General features: G+C 37.5%; 3 protein-coding genes across 3 annotated transcripts; all 3 read right to left on the minus strand.

Moving 5' to 3' along the window:
- Positions 1–2,184: 2,184 nt before the first annotated feature.
- On the minus strand, positions 2,185–4,002 carry rplp2b (ribosomal protein, large P2 b). Its single transcript, XM_079216906.1, has 5 exons — positions 3,942–4,002; positions 3,038–3,161; positions 2,889–2,937; positions 2,591–2,683; positions 2,185–2,305 (listed from the first exon to the last, which is right to left on the minus strand). Exons 2-5 carry the CDS (start codon positions 3,158–3,160, stop codon positions 2,226–2,228), a joined length of 345 nt encoding a protein of 114 aa, XP_079073032.1. The 5' UTR covers position 3,161; positions 3,942–4,002; the 3' UTR covers positions 2,185–2,225.
- A 4,610-nt stretch (positions 4,003–8,612) lies between these two features.
- Positions 8,613–11,613, minus strand: lin7c (lin-7 homolog C (C. elegans); the record flags this gene model as incomplete). Its single annotated transcript, XM_079216397.1, has 5 exons — positions 8,613–8,780; positions 9,961–10,170; positions 10,270–10,341; positions 10,516–10,634; positions 11,577–11,613. The coding sequence occupies 5 exons, from the start codon at positions 11,611–11,613 to the stop codon at positions 8,613–8,615; spliced, it is 606 nt and encodes a 201-aa protein (XP_079072523.1).
- Positions 11,614–14,784: 3,171 nt separating this feature from the next.
- On the minus strand, positions 14,785–16,177 carry bdnf (brain-derived neurotrophic factor). Its single transcript, XM_079216430.1, has one exon. The coding sequence runs from the start codon at positions 16,160–16,162 to the stop codon at positions 15,353–15,355; it is 810 nt and encodes a 269-aa protein (XP_079072556.1). The 5' UTR covers positions 16,163–16,177; the 3' UTR covers positions 14,785–15,352.
- Between the last annotated feature and the right edge of the window lie 1,015 nt (positions 16,178–17,192).

Genomic DNA, 17,192 nt, shown 5'->3' on the forward strand with positions numbered 1-17,192 from the left:
ATATAATACATTATAGATTTAACTATCCAACAAATAAATCAGGTAAAATAGGCCAATCGTGACCAGCTATACCATTGAAATACTGCTTATATTCTGTAAAATAAAAACACGTAGTTAACATGCTGACTCAGCTTTGAATACCACACAACTCAGCTCTTTGGAAAACTCAAAAAGTTGGGGATTAAGTAAGTCTTATAGTCACACACATGACTAATTGTCATATTGAGACATACTGTGGGAGTTACCATATTCAAAGTTCATAATTTAACAGTGTAGTTGAATCTTTCACAAGGTTAGATTACCAACCAGATTACCAAATGGGCAACTGTTGCTGGGCACTAAACCCACAGATTCACTGTCACAAAGTAAAATTATCTTAATAAAATAAAAAATGAAGTGAAGCACAATGTTCTGTATTTTACTATATATAGTATGAATAACACAGTAACGAAAATGGGTTGTTTCTTGCCTTGAACAGGACACAGTATGTTTTGTAAGCTTCGTTTTATATCACCCCCAAGATCTATTTAGGGCCTGCCAGTCAGCGTAGGAGCAAGGATTTGTAGGCCTTGTGTTTACCAGAAAGCACTGCCGGAGAGGTGCAAGTGCTGTTCAAACAAAAATGTATCCATAACATTTTCTCACCAGCTAATGTAACTCGGTCATTGTCAACTGTATTGAAATGGTTTTGTGAGACACTGTGCGATAATAATAATAAGAGGAACGCTTATCAAGAATTCACACTATTGAAATGAATATTATGTGTTGGTTTCAAAGCTGTTGTAAATAATTTACCTCCAGGATGTTGACCTTTGAGCCAGATGAATTGGAAGCACTAAATGACATGGTTTGACCAAAGTAAAATTTCAAAGCCGAGGTGCGTCTACTCTTCAGCTTCACTGATTGCACTAAAAACCTCAGATTTCACTTATTAAATTGATTAGTTTGATGGCTGTTTTGTAATAAACCTTTTCTTTTTGATACATATAAATGTATTTTGTAATTGGATTTTGAGGCAACCCCTAAGACTATACATATATTGTATATTGTAAATAGTGAACCTTCAATTAATCTAAATGATCTTGAGCTAAAAGCCAGTTTGCTTTAAATACATTTACATTACATAGAAATGACTATGTACAAGCAGGTCACCTGCACGTCTTTTTATTTTAACCATAGCAGTAAATAATGCAGGTATAAGTATACTGTAGGGATCAACATATATCTCATGGATAATTAAAAAAAAAAGTTTAAACACGGCATGAAATAGACGACCACTGCATTTTCTTTACGTGCATGTATGGTGCAAAACATATTTAGGCTTAATTACATGATTCATTAACAAGCTACGTTTGGTATTTGCTCTGGTGTGCTACAGCAAACCGATTTCTGACTTTCAGTTATCAAGCTCCTCTTCTATGGAACCAGCTTCCACTGTCAGTCACATGTAAAAGGCTTAAGCCTCTTTGATAGCGTTTATAATTTAGTTAGGGCTGGCTCAGGTCTGCCCTGGTCTAGCCCCCAGAGTAGATATGTTGCTATAGGCCCAGACTGCTGGGGACATCTTAGACTGAGCTCCTCTCTGCCTCTGTATGAATTCATGTCCCATCAATACAGATTACAAACTCTACTTTTTCTCCAGTCTTTGTGCTTTCTCACCTCACAGGTTTACATAGATAGACAGGGGTTATATCTGGGCTGTGTTCCTGACCGACACCTACTGCTATAATCATTATCAGCTGCATTGCCAATACCATTACTGCTTTTTGGTAGTTGCAACTTTTTCATCATACCTACTACTCTCAAATGAATAATTTCTCTCATAGGCATCAAATGTGTTATAACGGTCACGTTGTTCATTCTGTAGACATGACATTTATTGCACTTCTGTCCATCCTGATAGAGGGATCTTCCTATTTTCTCCCTGTTACACAAGTTTTGCCAATGTGAGGTCAGGGAGAGGATTGTATGTGCACATGTAAAGCCTTGAGGCAAAATTGTGATTTTGGGCTAAACTAAATAAATTGCATTGAATTAAAAACTTTGGGTTACTGGTGGCTGTTTATTATCTTTTAGAAGCTCCAGCTCACATTGTACCTCAACAGCAACAAACCTTTTCCTACCCTATTAAATACCAGGATCACTTTATGTAGTCATTCTGCAAAGAAAAATAAATTGAAATAGTTTGGTGTTTTTTAAAAATTTTATTAATATCTGGAGAAGGTTTAGTCGAAGAGGCCGAATCCCATATCGTCATCGGACGCCTCAGAGTCTTCCTTCTTCTCTTCCTCCTTCTCAGCAGCAGCTGTGGAACAAAAAGCACTTCATATTATTTCCTGCTACTGTCACCATAACATATTTAAACAGCTACGCTCATGAGATCACTGTTAATTCAACCAAGAATTATTAACATTTATGTCATTACATAAATGTGAAGTCACATTGTTTTCTATCAAATATCAAAAAGACCCGCTAGTCATCAAACTATCGCAGACTAAATTATTTGGCTGTGTGTTATATTGACGGCCAAGGCAGTGTAGGCCAAGCGTCGTTAATGGTGACAAACAAGGTGCTAAGCTGCAACGCTCACCTGCAGGGGCAGCAGCTCCACCTGAGCCAGCAGCCGCAGAGCTGGCAACGGCTACAGCACCACCGGATGGGACGCTGGCCAGTTTACCGTAACCTGAGGAGACACAAGTTGGCAGACATCAGCTTAAGTGATAACATTGACACTCTGCAGTCACAAGACGGCGGTCAAACAGTATGCTATCATTAGTCATGATTTGTGAATTTAGTTAGTAATACTGACAGCTCGTTTATCTTGGATAATTTAAATGAACATGTTGCCTAAAGAAAACTTTCAGAATAAAATCTAAATAAACACTCACCTGTGGCGATCACCTCCTCCACATTCTTGCCTGTAAGCTCAGAAATGACCTGTTGAGAGATCAAATGTGTGAATATCACAAAGGAACCTGCCGATGGTACAAGAACTGCAGTCCCAACATTAGACAGTGAAGTGCAGGATGCCCAGTACCTTGTCCAGGCGTGTGTCATCGGCCTCAATGCCAACACTTTCTAGGATCTTCTTGATATCCTTGGACTCAGGTTTGTCATTGCCACTGAGGGCAGCGAGCAGGTAAGCAGCAACGTAACGCATCCTGCAAAAAAAAAATACAAATAACCAGGAAAGTTCAAACAGTGAGCAGATGTGTTTATGGACGCCACTGACCACGTTTGTAAACTTTAAGTAAAAAGTAACCTCCGTGCTAAAGTAGTAATAGAATCATAGATTTATGAAATTCTTACATTTAGACTTTCTAAATCAACAGATTGACGTTAAACACAAAAACCACGAATGTGACACTCAGTCTTAAGTACTTGGAGGCAATTTATTAGCAAAAACCAGACTACGCTCTTTTTTGTTACCAACTGCATAAGTTTCGGATCTAACCAGCTAACCCTACTCCGCACGTGACAGTAACACTAACAAGCAGCCTGATCTACCAATTTGAGTTTATTTCATCTTTATACTATAACACGCCAGATCGTAAAAACACATTTGAGTTGAATAATTAACAAGACAGTCAGAAAATAGCGTGTTGCATCTATAGACCAGATTTACGGCGTGATCTCCATTTTAAGTATTTAGCATAAACTCTGGAGTGAAACATTGATTCCCAGACAAACGTTAGTTAAAAACGTGTGAAATGAATATTACATTTTTTCCACCCATGTGGCGGTTCTTTAGTAACATTAGCTAACGATAAGCTAATTTAGCCGGCAAAGACGGTGCGGTGTTTGAAATTGGAAAAATATCGTTAAAATTACGCTGTTCAACACTTTTGAGCTACTGGGATTGATGGTGTGCTCATTTATATCGATAACATGGCTGTTCTCCCCGTGATAAATACATGTATTATATCTTTAAATACACTCACTTGAGCTAGACGGTGAACGCGTGTTCACTTCGAGGTTAGCACGGATAGAAAGGAAGATACGTCACCCGATGAAGGCGGAAAAAACCTCCATTCTTCTTCGTGTTCAATAAAAGACAGAAAACAGTTACACCGCCACCTGCTGTCCCAGAGAGTGTAGTGCACACTGGGCCTCCATTTCAACTGTAACGATATTATACTGCGAGAAACTCAATGTCCATAGAGAATGTTGATATCTTATGTGCAGTCACGAAGCGTTATTGTAAACCTCTAAATAAACCGACAATGGTTTCATATATAAGACATAGAATAATATCTAAAAAAAAGAAAATGCAGAAAACCACCATGCTCTATTTCTATTAAAACACCAAAATACCAAAAGCAGTGAAATGCAAGAGATATTCATCTGAATGTGGCATTTTCATTTTATTTTCTAAAAAAAAGATTAAAATACATTTTAAATAAACATTTAAATAAATGGTTTATTTAAAGTGTATTTTAATTTATATTTCATTTGTAATTTGTATTATACTAATTGTTTTATTTTTATTATATACATTTTTTGTATTTATAGCAATATTAAAATGTGTGTTCCATCAAGTTGTACTTGATACAATAAAGCCAAGGGATTAAAAAAAAAGAAGCAATATTGAAAGGTCCCAATCACAGTTCAAGAAACCAATAACATGGATACACATCATTCAAGCTGCTGTCAGGGGGCATTTACTGACATATTTTATATCGGAGAGCAACATTTTCGAATCTCTTGAGCTTGTGCTAACCACAGACCTTATGCCAGGCATCTAATAAAAAAACTCTTACAGCAAAAATGTGACATTTTCCTCAACATCAAAAAGAGCTCTTACTATGTGTCTTGCAAATGCTTTTGATACTGATACCTTCTGTAAAACATCTACCACTTAAAGGATGTGTCAGACATGACAATTATCATGAAGACTGTAATTGCATCTTCTATAAAAACAGACATGAAGCCTGTAATTGCTTCTTCTATAAAAACAGACATGTCTTAATGTCTGTTTTTTTTATAAATGTTACATGCCCATTGCACATGTGTCTTTTGTACTTTTTAACTGCCTTAAGTGTTTTTACCCAATGTTTTTTAGCCTAAAAATAAATATAAATAATGATCAAAATACATTCAGAAGTAAAATATTGAAGCAGTTTATTTAGTCTTTAATCCAACTGTTATTTTATTCTACATCAAACATTTTACATTCCACATCAATGTAACACAGTAAACTGGGTAAGAAACTAGAACACAACATAAACACAACACAACCTACAGGTAAAACCCCAAAACAAGCACAGACGCAAATATTTCAAAACATTATCAAAGTTTTCACAAGTGTTGCAAGTTTGGTCTTGGTACTAGAAAGAGAAGACAAATCAGTTCAGATCTCTGAAAACAGTGCTGATGGAGGACAGTCATCTCCAACGTCAGGCAGTCTCAGTCCAACAGCAGTGCTGCTTTCAGAGAGACTTTGCTGATATGGCCTTGGTACAGTCAAAATGGAAGTACCAATTATTTCTGTTATTTGTTTTTAGGAAAATCACCTATCAAAATTGAGAAAAATATCAAAAGAAAGCTATTATAAAAAATACTATATTGACCATTCCAATATATAGACAAGAGAAACTGGTAGAAAGTTGAAAGGTACATCACAAAATGTTGCAACCACGTTAGACAATGGTTAGTGACATTCAGTGGTGAGTGTGATTGTGCAATATCAACACCAAGTCTCATTACATTTTTCCTGATTTACTATTCATGTGTGTAAGCAGTGGATCTAGCTAGCTAATGTTTAATAAAACACAATCAATATATTAAATTAGGACATTTTGGCTTCTATGTACACCCAGACTCTCAAACAAAAGTATGCTCACAGTAGCCTATGGAATGGTCTATTGCTAACCACATTTTCACATAAGCCTTTTCTTCTATGTGTATCCGGGCCATTATCGATTAGATAGCAAGGCTAATGTCAAATGGAGACTTTCACAGCAACTACTTGAAAGTGATCAATATGAGAAAGCTACAAACATTGTAAATGTCTCATAAGATAATTTAACTCCAATGTGTCCAAGTGCAGCGTTCCAAAACGGAGACATTTGTCCTCACAGCCTGAAAGCAGTCTGCAATAAAATGACCTCTATTATGCGCCATTATAGGATATTTCCAACGTTTTTTAAATGACCTTGCATAGATAATTGATTTTGCATTCAGTTTTTGCAGTGCGTTTGTTTTATTTTATACCTTGTCCAAAAATTCTGCATTTTTCTGGGGCTTACACGGGTCATCATTTTTGTCTTGCAATATTTAAAGCAATATTAAAGTAACGTACAATCCGGCAAAGACACCTTCCACTGACTTGAATGAAGATAAAACCTGACATTTAACAGAATAGCAGGCTTTAAGTTGACGGTAACAATGGACATTATGTAGTGTCTGTGACAAAGAAAAGAAAAAAACTAAAGAGTGTTTGTTTGCTCTAAAGTTTACTTTAGCAAACAACAGACATTTTAGGTCCAATTATTATAGTTATTATTTAGTTCCCTTAATGTATGTTAAGAGGTGGTGGATAACTTAACAAAAACACCCAATGAAAAAGTAACTCCATCACCAAAGCAGCTGCACAGGCAATCGGTGACCTAATTTCAGATGTATTCGTCACAAAGACGGCACTATTTAATTAGCACAATATCACCATGTCGGCTGGACATCCATCAACTGAACATCTCATACTAATTTTAGTTTGAGTGATAAAGTGTTTCAAAGAAAACCATGACTTGTAGACTTGTTTGATTGACATTTTGCATGCAGACATAAGTGTAGGATTTGGGCTTCTCCATGAGGAAAGGTGTTTTTAAAAGCATTAATATTCCACATTATAATAAGGAACATCCATATTATAGCTAAACATGCTTTCAGCAAACACGTTAAAACTATTTAAACAAAAGTTTTAAGTGTTGTAAACGTGTGAGGAAGGTCTATATATACACAGCATCTTGGGGGTCATTGACACTGTTTTGACATTAGCCTGCTTAAACCTGCCTGTCAGGATCTTCAACAAAATGTCACATCATTCATATTTTTCAAATATTGTACCGATTGTATATTAAATACAAAGTACATGGGTGCCATTCAAATGGTGGCCTTAATGAAGCAAAGACCACTCTTAGCGATGATAAAAGAATGACAAAAAGATATGGAAATAAATCATATTACAAAATTATTTTAAATATGGGAGTGCTCTGGTTTTTGAGAGAAAGCATCATAACAGAAGTAGTTGTTTAAATTTTAAGAAATGTTTCCATACACCTTATCCCAGCACCAGTTAAAGATGTCAATGACTACCAGGATTTCAAACAAGTTAATTTAAGAAACACGTTTGTTCTACAAGACAATGTTTCAAACGGACAAATAAAAATACAATATTCCAATGCAGCAGATTTACAGCACAATCCTCTAAACGTGAATATGAAGTAGCCGTATATCAGCCATAATAACATCATCAGCCATTTCATTCATCAAAACAATGACGAAAGCTCACATTAGGCATTATTGTGACCAAAGAGGTTGTTTGATATTCCAAAGACAAATGTTAAGGAACTAACTTCCAGCTAAGTACTGTGTCTGGTGAAAAGGAAACACACAACATATAGTACATTCCTGATTTATGCCAAGACAAATTAAACAGAAGATGAACAGGTTTTATATTGTGTCACGCTAACAGCAAAGTATTTGCTTATGGTTTATTACTTTAATAAAAGTAGAAACGTGAGTTTCTGTGGCGGCAGCAATTTAGATCAAAAGTTGCTGAGACCCCATTACATCACTTACAGTGCCTACTGAGCTTTTTATAGTGTGGTGTGACGTTAGAAAACTATAAATGTAAGCCCAGAGAAAAATAGCTAATCCATCATTTTTGTTTTGAAGTGTCCTTTCAGTGGTTCCCTTAATATCAAGCATACAGCTGTCTCTTTTTAACTAATTAAAATCGTTATCAACTCCTCCAATGCTTCCCTTCAACAACTACATCAAAACTGCACCTTTTCAGAGTTTGCACAATTAAAGGGTTTCTACAGATGCCACCATGTATTTATGTAAATTCAGATCTTTGAGAATAACAGCACACAAGCATTTAATTACCAGTACTTGACTTTAAACCATTAAAAATAAAAACATAACGGTGAACACAGTACATAAGATAAACATGTTTGCCCTGAGGCACTTGGTAGTGGCTGTGATAAAAGAATTAGAAAACACAACCCTTCCAGTCAAAAGAATTGTGTAGTTGGTCTCAAAAGCATTTAGAGTTGCATTCAAATTGTCAATTCAAAGATAATGCACATGTGTGAGTGACCACCTACACTGACAATCATGATCGTTATAATGTTTGTCTAGAGTTGTAGTGTCCAGTGTAACAATGGTGAATATTTAAAAAAAAGAAAAAAGAAAAAGGGTAGAAGCAGAATATACAGTATCTGTGAGTAGGAACAAAAACTAAAAACTTGAGTGTGTTTGTGAAGCATTTTTCAGGGCAGGGAGATAAAAAAAAAGAAAAAAAGAGAGAGAGTGAAGGAGACCAGAATACATGGCCAGAAGGCTAAAGGAGGAGAGACATGGGAGCTGGGCATCAACACAGTTAAATCCTACTGGGGGTAGTTGTTCTGTTGCCGGCGCTTCGCCGACCTCATTTTCTCAAAGCGTGACTCCATTTCCTCAAGAACTTTGGGGGTGTACCTTACTACCAGCTTCACGGTGCCCTGAGCGGCTTTGAGGAGTTCCACAGCTTTCTCATGGTGCTCACCTTCCACACTCTGGGAAAGACACAGAAACATGCTGTAAGATTTGAACACAGGGAGGAATAACAACTATAGTAAAGTCCAATATTTTTAGAGCGTCATAATCCAAAAGGCAATGAGTGGGCAATTGTTATGTCGTAACCTATGGAAGAAACAATAACTTCAATGCTTTATTGGTATTGGAGTGACCATAAAACTACCATAAGGTTTGGCAGCCTGGTTCAACTTGCCATATAAACATTTGTAATTTGGAAATTGTAATAGTTAAATAAACTGAGCAGTAAACAAAATCTATTAGATCGTTATTGGCTGATTCTGGAATATTAAACTAGCTAAGCACATATGCAGAGTGTCGTGAGGAGTTTAAAAAAAAGAAGCAAATAACTATGTTTAAATTCACTGTTTCTCAACAAAACAGATTGCATGCATCCTTGAAGCCAAAAAACATGTTGAATGCAATTCACTTCCTCATAAACCATTATTAGAGGCAATTCTCAGAAGAGTTTGAAACCTTTGTCGTTTACATCCATATTTGCTTTCCTAGCAGTCTTCTCCCCTCTGCCTTTGTTGGCGCTTTTTTGGCCATTATTCTTACAACCACCAACTGCTGATTGGTGGAATAGTGTACAACCATTGGCAGGACTGAGTATGTGTCATCTACATACACAGGGGAATGGTTGAGTATCCCCACTGAAAAATCAAGGACCAACTCCTAAAGACATTGCTCTATAGCAACACTGAAAGAAAAAAAACTCTAGTCTGTAATTTTATGATGTAGTTCTTTTGATAGCTGCTTTGTGCTACTTTAGCGTTCAAAGGGACTGTTGAAAATAACCAACATGATGATAAAAACACATCTCTGTCCAACTTTGGTGGCAAGTACACTAAACACATGAAAAATGTCAAGTTAAAGTTCAACTCAGCTATATGTTAAAGAAGCAGAGGTTAGCTTTGGAGAGAGTCTAAGGACATCAGGTATCCTTTGCTGTGCAGATTGTTACGCCCTTTGACATGAATTTGTGATTCATGATGATTTATAGAAGTCAATCTACGAGGTTGTAAATTGTTAATCTGCCCTAATTGCTGAAGTGTTTAGTTTATCACCTGGTGAATAATGAAGCCTAGTTTGCGTGCCATGCTAAAGCTTCACTTTTAACATCCTGGAGTAAGTCTGGATTCGGTGAATAGAACGTACCACCCCATTAACAGAGAGAAGCTGGTCGCCTCTCTTCAGGCCTCCATGTCGGTCGGCGATGCCTCCTGGGATGATCCGTGAGATATATATAGGCGAGTTTTGCTCCTTTCCACCCATTATATTGAAACCCAAGCCTTCTTCTGTTTTGGGCAGTTCCACCACACGTGGATGCGAGTGTCCCTCACTTGCTGCAAAAGCTGCCACAGTTGCCTACAATTTAAAAAAGTGGTGTTATTCAACCATTGCAAATGCATTACATTTCTCGAGAGCACATTTATTAGAAATATATACTATTTGACTTGGGTATACCTTAGCTGTAGCATTGGCCCTAACCTCAGGACTGCTGTTGATGTCCACAGTTTCATACACATGTTCATAAACCTGAAACGACATTGTTGGACAATATTTGATCCAAACGATTTCCAAACGGTGAATGCAAAGTCATCAAACCAAACTCTGTTTTTCAAACACATTAGTTTAACATCAAAGGAGAAAAGTGAACTAATGCCATCTCACAATTAAGAGTCTTGAAATAATAAAGACAAAGGGTCTCACTTCTCTGACAGCGTTGCAGAATTCACTCTGTAAGACCCTCTGCAGCGCCTGCAGCTTCTGGGGAGGCACTTCCCCTGTCCTTTGGAGCTTATCAAGCAGTTCAACAGCTCGGTTAATATCTGTCAACAAGAACACATATACACCACCGTCAAGGTTTTCATTGATAACTGCAAATTGAGACATTCGCAATGACTGTTTACTGCGTTAATGTCAGTACTAAATCTGAACCAGTTGCTAAAAAGCAAGAAACTAAGAATAAGCTTAGCAAATGTTTTTAGTTACCACTGAATTAATATCTTAAGTTATTTACTGATCATTTCTGTCAGTTAACATGTCTTCAGTTAGTCTGAGATTGAATTAACCTCGACTTTCACTACATTTGTTCTGATGATAAATACGTCGTCCTTGTGAGGAAGCTTGTTTTACAGCACTGTTAATATACCATAAATAAAACTATTAATAATAATAATAATAATAATAATAAACTGTTAGTCAGTAGAGCAACTTCCAATACACAACACTCCAAAGCAAGATATACAATAAGATACTACTTTATTAGTCCCACAGTAGTACATGTCAAAGCTAACATATAGGTTATAGGAACACATTATCCGCTGCTCTGTCAACATAAGTAACCATAAGGACAAAAACAATACTCCAATCCTCTGTTTATATTTGTGCATTATTTTGTCCTGCTCATTCTTGCAGGTGCAAACAACTGTCTGAAACCTCAATTAATCAACAAACGTTGAACCTTTAACGCACCAGGTCCACTGATTATAACAGGACGGTGTCAGTTAGCTCTGAGCTAGCTGACGAACGACCGTAACTCTCGCTCGGTGACTTGAATATATATAGCGTTAACTAGTCATAAACTCTGGCGATCAGCAGGACGTCGTTAGCCTATAAAGATAATGTGGTACTCTTACAAACAATAAAGTACAGTTAATGTCCTGCCGTCAGAAACAAGCCCAGCTCTGTGAGGCTAAAGCTAAGCTAGTTATGTGAATGGATCACAACAAATACTTCTAAGCTAACGCTGGCTAGCCGATTAAGTTTACCTCTTTCCAACCGCACGGGCTCCCCAAGCGATGCCATTCTGGAAACAAGTGGCTACTTAATGTCAGGTAGTTTATGCGTTAAACACTGGATATGGAAAACGAAATATGGTAATCCCAGCTCACGTTACGGCGCTTAACCGAGACGATAAATCAGAGAGATTAGCCAAGTTAGCCGGCTAGGCTAGTTGCCAGTGTCGTGATGCATTCAAGTAATACTCGTAAAGTGGACAACTGAGCACCACAATCATGTTGTTTTCTAGGAGTTTTGGATGATCAGAGCCACCACTGAATGCATCTATCCTAACGTGAATCGGTCGATATTTTATTTTTAAACATTCCAGACGTAGTTAAATATGTATGTCATACTATAACTTATATATATATATATATATATATATATATATATATATATATATATATATATATATATATATATATATATATATATATAATACGGGTCGATCAAATCAAGCATTCTGATTGGTTGAGAGTGAGTCACGAGGTGTAGTTTATTCAGCCATAAAGTACTGTACAGCCTGTTTACATTTAGAGCGTTCCATATCAGTGCGCACTTAAAAACAACAGGTAGATTTAAATTGCGCGACCGTTAGTTGTCATTTCAAGCTTGACAGTTACCAAACATGTTCGTGTAAACTTTGTAACGTCCGCAGTAACGACCCGCAGACGTTGGTTTCCTTAACTTGCAGGTGTATTGCTTGAGTGTTCACAGTATTGCAACGGGGCTCTTCGCTAACAGTAACGTTAGCTCAAATGGAACAGTTAACAAGCTCACTTAGCATCCCCCACACTAGCATAACGAACGACAACACAACGTCACTTCCTCCCTAAAATGAGATGAGGAATGCGCGTCGGGCCTAACAACTCCCTTGAACAGTACATTATTGCATGACACAGTACTGCCTCTCCTACCTTATTGCTTAAATATATAATGGAAGTTATTTATATTCTTGATGATCTTACTGCTCGAGTACCTTGGTGCTGGATATGCCACGATGAGTCAGGTTTAACTTTAAGGATAGGTATTGGGTTGTGTACTGCGAACATGGAATATGGACCTTATGTGCCGTGTTTAGCCCATATTGAGACTCCAGTACAGAAGTCTGCACAAAACTGCTGCTGCACTGCTCTATGTGGACTGAAGCTTTCAAGCTTGATTCACTTCTGACCACACCCCAGTGATGACAAGTAAAGTGTTTGCCTTTAACATCTGATGAAATACACCTGCTATGGCATCACTGATTGGGGTTCAGCCAGACACACAACACTTGAATTTATGGAGCAGCAATATGTATTGTCTTTTTTTTTAAATACAAAAGGCTAATTGGCTGGTAGCTTCAGCCACATCTCTGGGTTAAACAAATGCTAAATCATACTGTAAGATATATTCACATGCATGATTTATGATCACAAAAGACAATATGGGCTCAATTCTGACTGAAAGACAACTGGTCATTTCAGAGTCACTTTGATTAGGAGATGACAGTTTTCTATTACTGACGCTTTGTGAAACAAAAACAGCTAAAGGATCCTACTCATGATAGATGGAGCAGTTCAGAATAACTTGTCTATTATATATGGCAAAAGGTTTGATTCATTGTCCTATGCTGAAAATGTGTAAGTGCTCAGACACGTTGTTCGAATTGTATTAAATCATTCAAATTCAAGGGGGGATTTTCTGTGAAAGTCAAGGTTGAACAAATGCTAGTCTTCCTGTAGGATAACTCAATACTTTGTTATTCTTACTTTGTCTGTGAAGCCATGACAAGAAACCTTTTAATGGGTGATTCATGACAATAGACAATTTGAGACTCTATTGCATGCTTGTCATCTTCCTGAGAGGTGGTGTAGAGACTCTCTATTTGTTCTAAGCTTCTGTATAAAAAAAGTAACTCACAGTATCTTCATCAGCCTCCTCTGGAGGATCCAAGACAAATAGAGAAGAAAGTGGAACATCTTTTTTCTTTGCAGCAAAATGCCAGATCCGGTTCTCTTCAGAGGTCAAACTTACCTTCAGGTTGATGACGAAGAAGTAAAATGAGGTGGTTGGTTGGGATCACATGTAGCACAAATATAAGACATAATTGAAACCTTTAATGAAGCTTTGTCTGCTTTTTTTAATATATATAAGTGTCTTCCCTTTCCGAAGTATGTCATATTATGGGTGGCTAAGGATGGGATTGATGATGTTTAGATGCAAAGTGAACATGTTTAATTGTTTTCCTGCTATGACCTTAAACTATGGCATCCAGACTTGGAAAGCAAGGAGGTCTCACTATGTAACTTTAATGCTCACCATGAGTTATAATCTGCTGGAGATACGAAGTTGCAGTAGTCTTTAACCAGATATTTTACTGCCGATAAATGTACTGCTGCATCAAATTGGAGTGATTGTTCTTTTGTAGAAGATTTAAAATGGGATTACCATGTCATATCAGGTGTATCTTTTAAATGTACACAAAGGTTTGTGTCACTGTCAAAACTCAGCCTATTTGTACTATTATCTAAGTCCTTGTATTTGGGAAATATTATATGTGCAGCTGGAGTAACAACTAATTAAATCACTGAAAACAACAAGTATCAAAGGCCATTCAGTACATTTGTGTGAGTAATGTGCTGGTGGAGAGCAGGAAGTGGTTTAGGAGTATTTTAAAACCTTTTCCCTCAATATAACTCTAAATAACACAAAAACCTGCAAAATATACATTATTTCCACCCATAACACTGTCATTATTGATTATAAAACCGAATGCATTGACCCCTCTGCTATGATATTTTCTTGCAGCCTTTATTTATAGAGCATCCTGGTCCTGCATGATTTTAATTGGGTCGTTTTTGTTGGCAGCACGTTTTTGCAGGTGCATGAGTGTGAATGTGTGTGTGCCATGCCTTCTTCCCCACCTTCCTGTCTGTATAATAAAGTTTATCCTGCTCGGAAATGCATTGTTGAAACTTTATCGACATGGATTTTGTTTTTCAGTTGCCTATATTTTTATTTCTTCAAATATTTCAGTTTAATATTGCAAACAACTTCACAACATACAAAATGAATAATATTAATCCAGAAACATGTCAACGAATATATTTTATATATATATATATATATATCTATATATATATCTATATATATATATAGATATATATATATATAAATTCTTTTTTTTATATATATATATCTTGTCCTCTGGTGGGGATAAAAAAATAAACAGCAAAGCTTTGACAACAGCACCTTGACATAGTATGTAAGTCCAACATTACCTTGAGAAGTTTAGAACAGTAAACAGATAAATTACTTGAGAGGAAAATTGTTTTCTGCTGAATATGTAAACGGAATGTTTTTTTGGTCAGCGTCATATCCTTTTTTGTAAGTGGAGAATTTCTCAATTCACAATTGAAGCAGCATGCAAGCTTTTTGAAGATGGAACTGTCCTCTCATTCCTTGCCTTTTTTTTCCTCCTTCATTTTCTAATTCTTGGCAACGTAAACAAATCACAATGTCTTGAGGGATGTGATATAGTAATTTAAACTGGGCGCAAATGACTGATCAGATTTTTTTTAATTGTTTACAAGGTCATGAATATGTTCAATAAATAGACTGTAGTATCACTTTTACTGTATAAACTTCATCTTTTTTTACATGCAGTCCATAAAATTTTCATTTGACGGAATAATTTACCCTGTTATGTATATATACAAATAGATATTTTCTCTTTATTCTCTTTTTTAAACTCTTCAATAAAATCTATACATTTTATACACTATCTCCCTCTTTTAATGGTCAATGTGCAAACACATGAAGTGTCTATCCTTATAAACCGCCAGCCAATCTTCTTTTTGCTATCCATGGTAAGCGCTCGCACGTAGGACTGGGTTGTCCTGCATTGGGAATTATAATGCCGCTTGTCTATTCCTCTGCAGCCCTCCTTTGTGTACCCAATGGGGTTGCATCTGGTCTCATAAAAGTATTGCTTCAGTTGGCCATTGGGGACAGGGACCTTTTCCATGACGGTAACTGTCTGCCCAGACATGTCTATTGCCGTCTTTTTATCCACAGCTGTCACCCACTGGCTAATACTGTCACACACACTGAGCTCTCCGCGCCGCGAGGGATCGGAGTGTCGCCGCACCCTCATGGACATGTTAGCGGCATCCAGATAGTTTTTGTATTCCTCCAGAAGAAAGAGCAACGGCGGCTCCAAAGGCACTTGGTTGCTGATCATCACCCGCGAGTCGTACAGGTCGACATCCTTGGTCTCTGTGGTGACCAAAGAAGATGGGCCCCCACCACCCTGGCCCTCATCAGCCTCCTGTCCCAGCTGTGCCGCCTCTCCCTCCACCTCCAGCAGCTCCTCTATCACCTGCTCAAAGGTTTCTGTGAGTGAGGGCAGTTCCCCACGCTGGCCTGGCCCGCCACCGCTCTGTGGAGTCCCGTGGCCTCGTGTGGCCGTCGCAGCGGCGCCCAAGTAGCCTTCCGTCCGATGGCCCCGCATGCCCGGGGCGTCTCTCAGGGGCGCAGCTCTCATGCAACTGAAGTATGAAATAACCATAGTAAGGAACAGGATGGTCATCACTCTTCTAACCTGGTGGAACTGGAGGGGGAGAAAAAGACAAACAAACAAATGGGGAGGGAGAGAGAGAACAAAACTGTTAGTCAAAGAGCATTTTCAATGAAGTTAGCTTATTATTGATCTATCAAGAACCATGTAAGCCTTTATTATTATGTACACCATCTATTCTTTTTTTGCATGCCAAAAAGAGAGCCGGTTGTTTTGGAATAATCACAAAACGTTTTTTTACTCAACTGAGTCATCAGTGTTTTCAAAATGTTTGCAAACTGAAATCCCTCTGTTCCTATGTGAGGTCTGGCTTAGATTTTTATTTGTTGGCAGCCGTGCACAAAAGCGGTGCTGAGCATCAAAGAGATTGCTTATTACAAAAGATAAGATCACACAAATAGATGTCACTTCATCCCAACAGGCTTGTTATTATTATATCATGAGCTTTGTGTTAAACTGTGCAGTGTGTTTCTATAACGTGTACAACCGATTCATCCCTCACTGCCTCAATCTTTGTGTTGTCTTGTTAAAGATTATCTTTGAAAGCTTAGACCGTCCCATATTTTTTTAACTTTATAAAGGACATGGCAGATATACATATTCTTAAACATTATGTTACTTGCGGAAAGTTTTACGATTTTATAATACATTGACCATTAAATTGACGGCTGGCAAAGAATAGATACACATTGGGCTCCAAACACGTGACGGTCAACTGTAAACTGCCACACAATTAGGAAAGGCTCTGCATGTGTTGACATAAGGATATGGTTTTGTTTGTTTGAAAAGCTCATGCATTATCTTTTGGCTTAGACATTACCTCACTAACAAAATCACCATTATCAACCCTCATGGACAGCACTTACTGGCTGAATGACGGAGTGGGAAACGTGTTTGCGTCAGCTTTGACAAACACGGCTGCTGCGGTATTATTTATCTTTTCTTTTTTTAACTGGTCTGCGCTGTCGGACAGGTCTGATACTGGAGTTTGTTGAGGGACACTGTTTGTTTTTGGTGCTGAGAGCACTGCAGGATGAACTAA

This window comes from Taurulus bubalis, assembly GCF_910589615.1.
Source record: "Taurulus bubalis genome assembly, chromosome: 4".
Taxonomy (NCBI): domain Eukaryota; kingdom Metazoa; phylum Chordata; class Actinopteri; order Perciformes; family Cottidae; genus Taurulus; species Taurulus bubalis.